This window comes from Dendropsophus ebraccatus, chromosome 9, assembly GCF_027789765.1.
Source record: "Dendropsophus ebraccatus isolate aDenEbr1 chromosome 9, aDenEbr1.pat, whole genome shotgun sequence".
Taxonomy (NCBI): Eukaryota; Metazoa; Chordata; class Amphibia; order Anura; family Hylidae; genus Dendropsophus; species Dendropsophus ebraccatus.
The window spans coordinates 109,365,373-109,379,535 of NC_091462.1; the positions used below are offsets into that span (position 1 = coordinate 109,365,373).

The window sequence follows — 14,163 nt, forward strand, 5'->3', positions numbered from 1 at the left end:
ATCCAGTCATAGGCCGGCCTGCTATACAGACCACCTGCTATACTGTGCTCGCTATGACATCACCATCCAGTCATAGGCCGGCCTGCTATACAGACCACCTGCTATACTGTGCTCGCTATGACATCACCATCCAGTCATAGACTGGCCTGCTATACTGTGCTCGCTATGACATCACCATCCAGTCATAGACCGGCCTGCTATACTGTGCTCGCTATGACATCACCATCCAGTCATAGACCGGCCTGCTATACTGTGCTCGCTATGACATCACCATCCAGTCATAGGCCGGCCTGCTATACTGTGCTCGCTATGACATCACCATCCAGTCATAGGCCGGCCTGCTATATAGACCACCTGCTATACTGTGTTTGCTATGACATCACCATCCAGTCATAGACCACCTGCTATACTGTGCTCGCTATGACATCACCATCCAGTCATAGGCCGGCCTGCTAGATAGACCACCTGCTATACTGTGCTCGCTATGACATCACCATCCAGTCATAGACCGGCCTGCTATACTGTGCTCGCTATGACATCACCATCCAGTCATAGGCCGGCCTGCTATACTGTGCTCGCTATGACATCACCATCAAGTCATAGGCCGGCCTGCTATATAGACCACCTGCTATACTGTGCTCGCTATGACATCACCATCTAGTCATAGGCCGGCCTGCTATATAGACCACCTGCTATACTGTGCTCGCTATGACATCACCATCTAGTCATAGGCCGGCCTGCTAGATAGACCACCTGCTATACTGTGCTCGCTATGACATCACCATCCAGTCATAGCTCGGCCTGCTATACTGTGCTCACTATGACATCACCATCCAGTCATAGGCCGGCCTGTGCATAGACCTCATGAGGACATGACCATAAAATGGCACTGACTACATAGACTGTGTGACCTTTGGTGCTCTTTTTATGACATCACTATACATTTACAGGCTGACCTACTACATAGACTCTTTGGGGCTATGTTCACACTTCGTATATTTCAGTCAGTATTGCAACCAAAACCAGGAGTGGATTAAAAACCCAGAAAGGATCTGTTCACACAATGGTGAAATTGAGTGGATGGCCGCCATATAACAGTAAATAACGGCCATTATTTCAATACAACAGCCGTTGTTTTAAAATAACAGCAAATTTTTGCCATTAAATGGCGGCCATCCACTCAATTTCACCATTGTGTGAACAGAGCCTTTCTGTGTTTTTAATCCACTCCTGGTTTTGGTTGCAATACTGACTGAAATATACTGACTGAAATATACATATACTGACTTAAATATATGTAGTGTGAACACAGCCTAAAGCTGTATTCTACTTAAACATAACATTTGATTTGTTACTGCCCATGGTGAGACTAACAATTCCTTCCATACTTGTTATTATCTATTCAGTCTCCTCCCCCAGTTCTGAGCTGCTGCTTTCTGCTGAAGACACAAAAATCTGTGTGTGAACTTTTCTCTCTGTCTCTCCCTTCTCCCCCCTCCCTTCATGATGTAAATAAGTCCCTGGCAGGCTGTATCTGCAACATTGTAGCTTCTTTGTAATGCCGGGAGGGTTAATCACAGTGAGTTCATTAGCAACTTGACCTCAGAATAATCCTCCCAGCATTACAAAAGAGCTACAATGTTGCAGATAAAGCCAGCCAGGGACGTGTTTGCATTATCTGTCTCAGAAGGGAGAGGGGAGAAGGGGGAGATGGAGAGAAAAGCTTATACACAGAGTTTTGTGTCTTCAGCAGAGAGCAGCAGCTGAGAACTGGGGAAGAAGACTGAATAGATAATAGTATGGAAAATAGATAATAGTATGGAAGGAATTGTTAGTCTCACCATGGGCAGCAACATGACAAAAGTTATATCTGAGTGGAATACCCCTTTAATGATGACATCACTATACATTTACAGGCTGACCTACTACATTGACTCTAAGTCACATTTTAATCACGAGCTGACCTGCTACATAATCTGTGTGACCTCACTTCTCTCATGATGACATCACTATCCAGACAGATACAGGACTGCAGCATAGACTGTGTGACCTCATTAATCACATGATGACATCATTGTCCACTGCTGTAACCGCAGTACTCTCAGTATAATCTCATCATCCAGTAACGGACTGCCCTGATACATAGACTGACAGAATTGCTCCAATTATGACATCATCATTCAGTTACTGACCAGCCGACTACATGGACTGTGACCTCACTGCTTTCATGACATCACCTCAACATCCCAAACTGTATAATCTGATTGCTTTCATGATGACCTCACCATCCACTCCATCCAATCACAGACTGGCAGTGTGACCATCTGAGTACAGAACACATGGATGGTGTGACCAGCTAATGATCACTGTGCCCATCTCTGGTAGTGGCAGCCATGCTGCCGCCTACACCACCTGCTGCCACTCATTTATACCCAGTCTGTGCAGCCTAGAAAATAACACAATAAAACTGGTGGTACGAGAAACACCACTGTGGTGCTAATGTGGGCCCTATATGACAGTACTATATATGAGAACATTATCTGAGCCCTATATGACAGTACTATATATGAGAACATTATCTGAGCCCTATATGACAGTACTATATATGAGAACATTATCTGAGCCCTATATGACAGTACTATATATGAGAACATTATCTGAGCCCTATATGACAGTACTATATATGAGAACATTATCTGAGCCCTATATGACAGTACTATATATGAGAACATTATCTGAGCCCTATATGACAGTACTATATATGAGAACATTATCTGAGCCCTATATGACAGTACTATATATGAGAACATTATCTGAGCCCTATATGACAGTACTATATATGAGAACATTATCTGAGCCCTATATGACAGTACTATATATGAGAACATTATCTGAGCCCTATATGACAGTACTATATATGAGAACATTATCTGAGCCCTATATGACAGTACTATATATGAGAACATTATCTGAGCCCTATATGACAGTACTATATATGACAGCATTATCTGAGCCCTATATGACAGTACTATATATGAGAACATTATCTGAGCCCTATATGACAGTACTATATATGAAAACATTATCTGAGCCCTATATGACAGTACTATATATGAGAACATTATCTGAGCCCTATATGACAGTACTATATATGAAAACATTATCTGAGCCCTATATGACAGTACTATATATGAGAACATTATCTGAGCTCTATATGACAGTACTATATATGAGAACATTATCTGAGCCCTATATGACAGTACTATATATGAGAACATTATCTGAGCCCTATATGACAGTACTATATATGAGAACATTATCTGAGCCCTATATGACAGTACTATATATGAGAACATAATCTGAGCCCTATATGACAGTACTATATATGAGAACATTATCTGAGCTCTATATGACAGTACTATATATGACAGCATTATCTGAGCCCTATATGACAGTACTATATAGCTTCCCCCCTCCTCTGGTTAACCCCCCCCACACACACACACACACTTTCCCTCTCTGTCTCCCAGGTGACACATTACCATGAAGCAGGGAGTTTCTTCCGCTCCTCTCTGGCTCCCCTGCACTCTCCATCTACAGTTATACTGCCCCCTAGGTAAAGGACCTTGAAGATCATGTGACCATAATTATGACATCATCGCAGGTCCTATAGACTTCACACTATGAGAAGCTGCTCTATCTAACTATAAGTATGTCATTAGATATGCTTATAGTTACAGAGGTCAGTGCCAGCGCCCCCTGTTGATTGAGGGGTGATGTGCCCTGTGTGGTTGTACAGATTACATACCCCTTAGGCCGGTCCTGATTATGTAGGCTGTGATGCTGTTATCTGGGCACTATATGGCAGTATTATGTGTACCTTATATGAGATCTTATCTGGGCACTATATGGCAGTATTATGTGTACTGTATATGGCAATATTATCTAGGCAATGTATGGCGGTATTATGTGTACTGTATATGACATATTATCTGGGCAATATATGGCGGTATTATGTGTACTGTATATGACATATTATCTTGGCACTATATGGCGGTATTACGTGTACTGTATATGGAAATATTATCTGGGCAATGTATGGCAGTATTATGTGTACTGTATATGACATATTATCTTGTCAATGTATGGCGGTATTACGTGTACTGTATATGACATATTATCTTGGCACTATATGGCGGTATTACGTGTACTGTATATGGAAATATTATCTGGGCAATGTATGGTGGTATTACGTTTACTGTATATGACATATTATCTGGGCAATGTATGGCAGTATTATGTGTACTGTATATGACATTATCTGGGCAATGTATGGCAGTATTACGTGTACTGTATATGACATATTTGGGCAATGTATGGCAGTATTATGTGTACTGTATATGACATATTATCTGGGCAATGTATGGCAGTATTATGTGTACTGTATATGACATATTATCTGGGCAATGTATGGCGGTATTACGTGTACTGTATATGACATATTATCTGGGCAATGTATGGCGGTATTACGTGTGCTGTATATGACATTATCTGGGCAATGTATGGCGGTATTACATGTACTGTATATGGCAATCAAATGATTCCATTATCTAGGCACTGTGTGGCAGTATTAGGTAGGCTGTATATTATACCTGGCCACTATATGGCAGTATTATGTGGGCTGTATATGATTCCATTATCTAGGCACTGCATGGCAGTATTATATGGGCTGTATATGACAGCATTACCTAGACACTATATGGCAGTATTATGTGGGCTGTATATGATTTCATTATCTAGGCACTGCATGGCAGTATTATATGGGCTGTATATGACAGCATTACCTGGGCACTATATGGCAGTATAAAGACCACCTCCAGTTGAGTAATTCTGTAAATTTTTAGGTGTTTAGTGGTTTATTGCCTTTTTCTCACATCCGAAGCTTCGTTCAGCTTCCTGCTAGTAGCCGCTGGTGTTAGCGCCACCTCTGTCAGACGTGTGACCTCACATCGCTGTAACAGGAATTCTGAATTTATCTCCGAGTGTGAATGGAGAAGAATCTGTCACGTAACCTGAATATCAGGAGGAAATAAGTAAAGTCTTCACATCGACCTAGATCTGTTCTGTGCTGAAGAGACTTCTTACTGTTTGTAGGTCAGAGCGGACTAGGCAAATCCACCCTGGTGAATACTCTCTTCAAGTCAAAGGTGATCCGCAAAGCCCCAGGCGCCGGCATTCCCAAAACCTTGGAAATGAAAGCGGTCAGTCAAGGTGAGATGTCTGCTGTACCCGAGTGCTGGGCATAGAGCCTCATGCTGCTGTACCCGAGTGCTGGGCATAGAGCCTCATGCTGCTGTACCCGAGTGCTGGGCATAGAGCCTCATGCTGCTATACCCGGGTGCTGGGCATAGAGCCTCATGCTGCTGTACCCGGGTGCTGGGCATAGACAGCTAGAGCCTCATGCTGCTGTACCCGGGTGCTGGGCATAGACAGCTAGAGCCTCATGCTGCTGTACCCGGGTGCTGGGCATAGACAGCTAGAGCCTCATGCTGCTGTACCCGGGTGCTGGGCATAGACAGCTAGAGCCTCATACTGCTGTACCCTGTGCTGGGCATAGACAGCTAGAGCCTCATGCTGCTGTACCCTGTGCTGGGCATAGACAGAGCCTCATGCTGCTGTACCTGGGTGCTGGGCATAGACAGAGCCTCATGCTGCTGTACCCTGTGCTGGGCATAGACAGAGCCTCATGCTGCTGTACCCGGGTGCTGGGCATAGACAGCTAGAGCCTCATGGAGAGAGGGTAGGACCAACGCATGGCTTCTCCACAGATTCGCTATTGACCATCTTTACTCTGTCCACCCGCAGTGATCGAGGAGCGAGGGATGGAGATGAGGCTCACCGTGATCGACACACCTGGATTTGGCGATCAGATCAATAACCAAAACTGGTAAATAGGATATTGTTCACTGTTCTGTATTGAGACATGTCCTGGGTTCTAGAGCTGCCGGTAGACTAACGTCATTCTAGCTTGTCTGGGTTGTAACCTGGAACTGGAGAATTGTTCCCTGAAGTTCTTCTCAATCTGGTCTAGACTGACCAAGAACAATATGTACTCCGAAGATCTAGACTGCAATCAGATTGGCTCTAGAACCACCTTCAAGGCTTGTTCCCTGTATTCAAGAACCACTGTCTGTACCTAGAAAGATTCTTTTAACTGCTGTAAACCCATCATGAGAACACTTACCCCTCTATTCCTGTAACTTGAGGCTCTGGAGCCACCTTAAAAAAAACTGCTTCACCCCTTCTGGAGAATGATTTGTTTTATGATGAGACAAGTACAACCTAAAGGGGAGCTGCTGTACCTAAAGCTTAAAGGGGTATTCCACTCAAACATAGCTTTTGATATTTTGCCACCCATGGTGAGACTAACAATTCCTTCCATACTTGTTATTATCTATTCGGTCTCCTTCCCCCAATTCTGAGCTGCTGCTTTCTGCTAAAGACACAAAAATCTGTGTGTAAGGTTTTCTCTCTGTCTCCCCCTCCTCCCTTCTGAGACTGCTGATGTAAACAAGTCCCTGGCAGGCTTTATCTGCAACATTGTAGCTTATTTGTAATGCTGGGAGGGTTAATCTGAGGTCAAGTTACTGATGAACTCCACTACTACAAAGTCATTGAGACTTTATGATACATGTCTCTAGTTGACTCATCGTTTCCTTCTCTTCTGTGATGTTCTAGCTGGGACCCCATCATCAAGTACATCCATGAACAATATGAGAAATACCTGAGAGAGGAGATCCTGGTCAACCGGAAGCGCAGAATCCCAGACTCTCGTATTCACAGCTGCATCTACTTCATTCCCCCTACAGGTCACTGGTAAGTATAGTTATCAGGGAGGGCGGCCTCCATAACATCCAACTATGGAACCAACTCCACTGTACAATTCAATTGCGATTTTGGCACCTGCAGTACCACTTTTCACCAAAACATCAAAAATGTTTTCTTTCTATAGTTATTAATGGAACAGCGCCCCAATTGTGTGTTCCATTAAAGCTAAACTTGAGGGATAATAACTATAGAAAACATGATTTGCCATGTTGTGTTACAATCAGTAATAAGGGCTGTACAACCAATCTGTTTTCTGAAAATAGTAGTAATGCCCCTTTAAGAATATTGTTGCTGTAGCCTAATTACTGATAACGTTATTCCCACTATCAGGCTGAGACCGCTGGACCTGGAATTCATGAAACGTCTGGGCCGTATAGTGAACGTAGTTCCCGTCATCGCTAAAGCCGACACACTCACATTGGAAGAGAGGGAAGAGTTTAAACAGAGAGTAAGTATCCAACACTAGACAAGCCAATGGGGGGGATTTATCAAACATGGTGTAAAGTGAAACGGGCTCAGTTGCCCCTAGCAACCAATCAGATTCCATCTCTCATTCCTCACAGACTCTTTGGAAAATGAAAGGTGGAATCTGATTGGTTGCTAGGGGCAACTGAGCCAGTTTCACTTTACACCATGGTTGATAAATCTCCCCCAATGGGTCCAGCAATGGTGCTCGGCTATGCTGCCCCCTATCTGCACAGTGGTGATCTGTAGCAGAAGGAGATGTCATCTAACCCTATTACATGTGTCCTACAGATAAGGAAGGACCTTCAGACCCACGGGATCAGTGTGTACCCCCAACCGGAGCTGGACGAAGACCCAACAGAGGCCTTACTGAACGACAAGATCCGGGTGAGTTATCAGATAACTATCCGCTGCATCTAACAATGTCTATGGGCCTGGCCTGGTGGCCTCCTGCCTCTCCACTTATATATAATATCAGTGGTCCTCCGAACCCAAGCCTCTGCTGTGCAGGACTCCAACTCTGATATGCACTGATACATTGTGACAAACCCTCATGATATTATACATATATCATTACAGGAGAAGATCCCTTTCGCTGTCGTAGGAACGGACGAGGAGCATCAGGTTAACGGCAGAAGGATCCTGGGACGTAAAACAAAGTGGGGCATCATAGAAGGTGAGGCGTCCTAGGCGATCGCCCTCCCCCAGCCATTCCACAGCTGATCCAGCATTGTATAGATGCTGTTCTCCAGGCACCAGTATCACCAGTATGACAGCAGCTCAGTGCACATCCACTATGGGAGCTGCTTCTGTCTCCTAACACCTATGGATTACCAGATGCGGAGGCCAGGTGCTGCCCATAGCCGCTGCACTGAGCGGGGGAGCCATGTCTCTGGCATCTGTTCTCCATCACAGGGGTCAGAAGGAGAGGAGGCGATGATGGAGGCTTTGCAGCTGCTGCCTGACACTGAGCTTACAGTGCTGGACAGAGACATCTCCTGCTCTATACCACGTCCCCGAAGAAAAACCATAAAGATTATTATTACTAATCAATCGGGAACATGACTATTCCTGTAATCCGGCATCCGATTCTCTAGAAACTCTATGGATGAGACTGTAAATTCTATTTCATTACTCGGTACTTCGATGAGAAACACGAAAGTCATTTGAAGGTCAAAACACCTTTTACTTTTTTTTCGCTTTCTTTTAACAAATTAGCAGATTAGCTCCGATAATGAGGGGAGGGGGCGGCATTCATATACAGCGGCAGACCACCATTGTTCATCGGAGGGGGAGGGGTCAGCCAAGAGGATTTAGATAGAAGAGTCCCATAGAGCATGGGGCCGCCCACAAAAGGGGCTATTATTATGGGAGCGGGGGAGGGGAGGGTCATTTGTCATGTAAAGGTGGGAAATCCTTTGAAGTCGGAGTTCTATAGCAGTGGAATGTGAATAGATACAAAGTCAGACTCCTCTGTACCCTATGACGTGTCCCCACCCCCATACATCAGAACCCCGCACGTAACCTCTTGTGTTTCTTTGTTGCAGTGGAGAACACATCGCACTGCGAATTTGCAGATTTGAGAGATTTGCTGATCAGGTGAGAGAAAATATTTTTTATTTCGAATTTAGGATTCCTTTAAACACATATATATATATATATATATATATATATATATATATATATATATATATATACATATATATACACATATGTATAGGCTATGTTCACACAACATATCTTTCCGTAAAATCGTACAACGGCCGTGATTATTGCGAAAAGATATGTTACCTTGCCATGTATGGGATCCCGGCCGGAGCATATACACATAGTATACTCTCCGGCCGGGACCCCTAGCAGTGCCGCAATCAATTGACATGTCAGTTCACACAAAACCCTGTCAGTTCACACAATAGAGCAAGCAACTCCAGCCTCTTGCTCTATTGTGTGCTATGGGGAGTTCTGATTCGGGCGCACACGGGAACGGCCGGTCCAATATTGCATCTGCACATGGCCATATAGTGTATTAAATTTGTAGAATACAGCATGGTCGACAGCATATGTACGTAGTATTGATGCATGACCCCTTGGTGTCTTTGATACCGTACAGTATTTTATACTGTAAGCATGGATTAAAGGGGTAGTTCACCCCAAATGTTTTCTTTCAAATCAACTGGAGCCAAAAAGTGCCAGAGATTTGTGATTTGCTTTTATTAAAAAATCTTAAGTCTTCCAGTACTTATCAGCTGCTATATGTCCTGCGGGCAGGGGTGTAGTCTTTACAGCCTGGAGAACAGGAAAAGTTTTCTATGGGGATTTGCTGCTGCTCCTGACAGTTCCTGACAGGGACAGAGGTGGCAGTAGAGAGCACTGTGTCAGACTGGAGAGAGTACACCACTTCCTGCAGGACATACATCAGCTGATAAGTACTGGAAGGCTGGAGATTTTCTAATAGAAATAGATAACAAATCTCTGGCACTAGTTGATTTAAAAGACAAAAAATGGTGATCTACCCCTTTAAAGTGGTTATGCCAAGATTAAAAGTTACCCCATGTTTCTGGTGGGATTACCCCTACCTGGGCATGTAGCTATAAAGTCCCATAGCTCAGTAAACTGAAATCAACATCTCCATCAATATCTACATCTATCTAACTAGAATGATAGAAGATGGATGTGATTATTGATGTGGATGACTGAACATGATCATCTCAGTAGTGCAGCCTCAGGCTTTGGGCCTGTAAGTTCGATCCTCGATCTAATTTGACCCATTTTGATCTCCCACAGATCCAACCTGCAGGACCTAAAGGACATAACCCACAACATACACTACGAGTCCTATCGGGTGAGCCGACTCAACGAGAAGATGAACGGCACTCCGTCACAGCTGAAAGATCCGTCCAGCTTATGAGTGGCGGGCAATCCCTTCAACAGAGTGCCTGTCTAATGGACTTATCAGCTGACTGCTGGACTTATGGCCACGTCAGCTGTGTCACAGAGACTCCCGAGACAATGGTGGGCTCCCATGTATCTGCCAACACTGCCCATATACGTCACAGAGACTCCCGAGACAATGGTGGGCTCCCACGTATCTGCCAACACTGCCGATATACGTCACAGAGACTCCTGAGACAATAGTGGGCTCCCACCTATCTGCCAACACTGCCGATATACGTCACAGAGACTCCTGAGACAATGGTGGGCTCCCACGTATCTGCCAACACTGCCGATATTCGTCATAGAGACTTCCGAGACAATGGTGGGCTCCCACCTATCTGCCAACACTCCCGATATACGTCACAGAGACTCCTGAGACAATGGTGGGCTCCCACGTATCTGCCAACACTGCCGATATTCGTCATAGAGACTTCCGAGACAATGGTGGGCTCCCACGTATCTGCCAACACTCCCGATATACGTCACAGAGACTCCTGAGACAATGGTGGGCTCCCATGTATCTGCCAACACTGCCGATATTCGTCATAGAGACTCCTGAGACAATGGTGGGCTCCCATGTATCTGCCAACACTCCCGATATACGTCACAGAGACTCCTGAGACAATGGTGGGCTCCCATATATCTGCCAACACTGCCGAATAGTCACAACCACAGCTACACTGCGCCAAACGTCTTACAGACATCACACAACCCACTGACTGTCTGTGCCAGAGATGCCACACAGTCTCCTACACAGCACAACCTGGTGATGTTTAATGTCAACCACACGGAAATCTGACTGTCTGTCAAACAGAACCGATGGGTATGGGTCATAGTCATGCGTATTACTTGAGTGCCTCCATATCTGACAGATAATCCATGATGGTCTAACGTATAAACTCTAGAGGACCATGGATTATCTCCCCAGTCCTCATCTGAACACCACTTTATGGAACCAAGGCTGAATGTCTTCATGTTAGTGCCAGTCTATCAATGATACCTGAATTAGTGCCTCTAAATCTGAATGATACGCCACCTCCAATATATTCAAACTGGACCATGACTACCAGATTGTCTGGCTGGCACGCCAACCCTCTGCTGGTCAACAAACTGCCATCTCCCACCACCAGCAGCTGGTATGACTGGCACCCCAGCTCATGATTGGTCAGACACCATTCACCCCCAAAAGACTCAAGAAACCCAAACCCACCATATTCCTTGTATTATAAGATCTACGTTGTCCCACGGGCAGAATGTACACGGTTATTATATCAGATTGTGCCCACTGATTGGCCGACCCCATGCCAACAGTCCGCCACCATAGCTTAATAGCAATATATGACTGCAGTATCGACCAAAAATACAAGCGAAAGAGACTGCCTGGTGTGTGACCTGCGACATTTCTATTTTCCTAAGATGATTTGTATATGTTTCTATATAAAGGACCAAGACTGTAAGGAGAGAAACTCAACTTGGAGGCCTTGTAGCCGGGTCTGTATGTCGCCGCCCTCCTGGGTGAACAATGTCTGAACGATGGAGAGATTCTTCTATGGAGATACCAGACTTTAAAGTGAATCAGAGAGAGAAAACACATTTATATATAACATTATGTCACAGAAATTTTTTTCCTCCAGATCTTTTTAACAATTTATTTACTATAAGAGAATCCTTCATCTTCATCTGTTTTCTATGTAAAGCGAAACCGGGTCCATATCTTACCTGCTATTATTTTCTATAACTGTTCCCTGAGTCTGAGATTCTCCATAAATAAAAGTTATTTCAGACCAGACCTTATACTGCTCTCTATATACAAGAATATAACTAGTATAATACTGCGTCCTATATACAGGAATATAAATACTATAATACTGCCCCCTATATACAGGAATATAACTACTATAATACTGCTCCTATATACAAGAATATAACTACTATAATACTGCTCCTATATACAGGAATATAACTACTATAATACTGCTCCTATATACAGGGATATAACTACTATAATACTGCTCCTATATACAAGAATATAACTAGTATAATACTGCGTCCTATATACAGGAATATAAATACTATAATACTGCCCCCTATATACAGGAATATAACTACTATAATACTGCTCTCTATATACAAGAATATAACTAGTATAATACTGCGTCCTATATACAGGAATATAAATACTATAATACTGCCCCCTATATACAGGAATATAACTACTATAATACTGCTCCTATATAAAAGAATATAACTACTATAATACTGCTCCTATATACAAGAATATAACTACTATAATACTGCTCCTATATACAAGAATATAACTACTATAATACACGAACTGGAGAGAGTGGAACGGCTGCACATCCCATCTATGGCTGATACTAATGCCGCTAGGCCTATATTGAAAATCAACACCAGAGTGTCTGTATATGAATTGATCAAGCCATATTGCCCCGTGTACCACCGCGCAGGTCCTCTGGTCCACACCATAACTACTATAATACTGCCCCCTATATACAAGAATATAACTACTATAATACTGCTCCTATAAACAGGAATATAACTACTATAATACTGCCCCCTATATACAAGAATATAACTACTATAATACTGCCCCCTATATACAGGAATATAACTACTATAATACTGCCCCTATATACAGGAATATAACTACTATAATACTGCTCCCTATATACAGGAATATAACTACTATAATACTGCCCCCTATATACAGGAATATAACTACTATAATACTGCTTCTATGTACAAGAATATAACTACTATAATACTGCTCCTATATACAGGAATATAACTACTATAATACTGCTCCTATATACAGGAATATAACTACTATAATACTGCTCCTATATACAGGAATATAACTACTATAATACTGCTCCTATATACAGGAATATAACTACTATAATACTGCCCCCTATATACAAGAATATAACTACTATAATACTGCCCCCTATATACAAGAATATAGCTACTATAATACTGCTCCTATATACAGGAATATAACTACTATAATACTGCTCCTATATACAGGAATATAACTACTATAATACTGCTCCTATATACAGGAATATAACTACTATAATACTGCCCCCTATATACAAGAATATAACTACTATAATACTGCCCCCTATATACAGGAATATAACTACTATAATACTGCTCCTATATACAGGAATATAACTACTATAATACTGCTCCTATATACAGGAATATAACTACTATAATACTGCTCCTTTATACAGGGATATAACTACTATAATACTGCTCCTATATACAGGAATATAACTACTATAATACTGCCCCCTGCATATAAGAGATGTTTAGCACACCCTCTTCCCCATGTACCATACATTAAGGCTTCCTAATATACTTTATGTTTCTTACATTCTTTACACCTAGAGGTAGAGGATTTGGAGCTTTGTATCAGTGCGATATATGTTTCAGCCACCAGATGGCAACACATACCACCATCTCTTTTCTCCGAACCTTGATGATACTAGACCTGTGATATTTGGGGGCAGAGCTCTGGAGTGTTTGCTCTCCTGGACTCTCGGGAGGTGTTGGAGATTACCTGTGGCGTCTGGCAGCACCTCTTTATTTTGCAGGGCCGGGGTATTTGCTGAAGGAGTCACCAGGCAGGGAGCTGGGATCAGGCTGTGGCATTACATCCTCTTGTTACATCTATCTAGGAAAGCTGGGTGACAACCCTGTCCCCACAGTGATAATGGCCTGGAGACAGGTCTCGTCTGCCCTCATTGCTGCTGCAGCCTGTCAGGACGGTAAGAAAGTTGGGTTACTGTGTCTTCGGCCATATTTGCTGTCACCCAGCTTTCCCAGAGCCCACACTGTGTACTTAGC

The 14,163-nt window shown here is 43.2% G+C and overlaps 1 protein-coding gene across 4 annotated transcripts in view; it reads left to right on the plus strand.

Annotated features, from left to right (window-relative positions):
* Positions 1–12,049, plus strand: part of SEPTIN12 (septin 12) — a 65,091-nt gene extending 53,042 nt beyond the window's left edge. For all 4 annotated transcript variants that reach the window (XM_069984304.1, XM_069984307.1, XM_069984305.1 and 1 more), the window contains 8 exons: positions 5,155–5,271; positions 5,866–5,947; positions 6,739–6,876; positions 7,219–7,336; positions 7,645–7,740; positions 7,933–8,029; positions 8,901–8,952; positions 10,138–12,049. In XM_069984304.1, coding sequence (XP_069840405.1) covers positions 5,155–5,271; positions 5,866–5,947; positions 6,739–6,876; positions 7,219–7,336; positions 7,645–7,740; positions 7,933–8,029; positions 8,901–8,952; positions 10,138–10,261 — 824 coding nt within the window. In that variant the 3' untranslated portion in view covers positions 10,262–12,049. The remainder of the gene's footprint in view (positions 1–5,154; positions 5,272–5,865; positions 5,948–6,738; positions 6,877–7,218; positions 7,337–7,644; positions 7,741–7,932; positions 8,030–8,900; positions 8,953–10,137) is intronic.
* Positions 12,050–14,163: the final 2,114 nt, after the last annotated feature.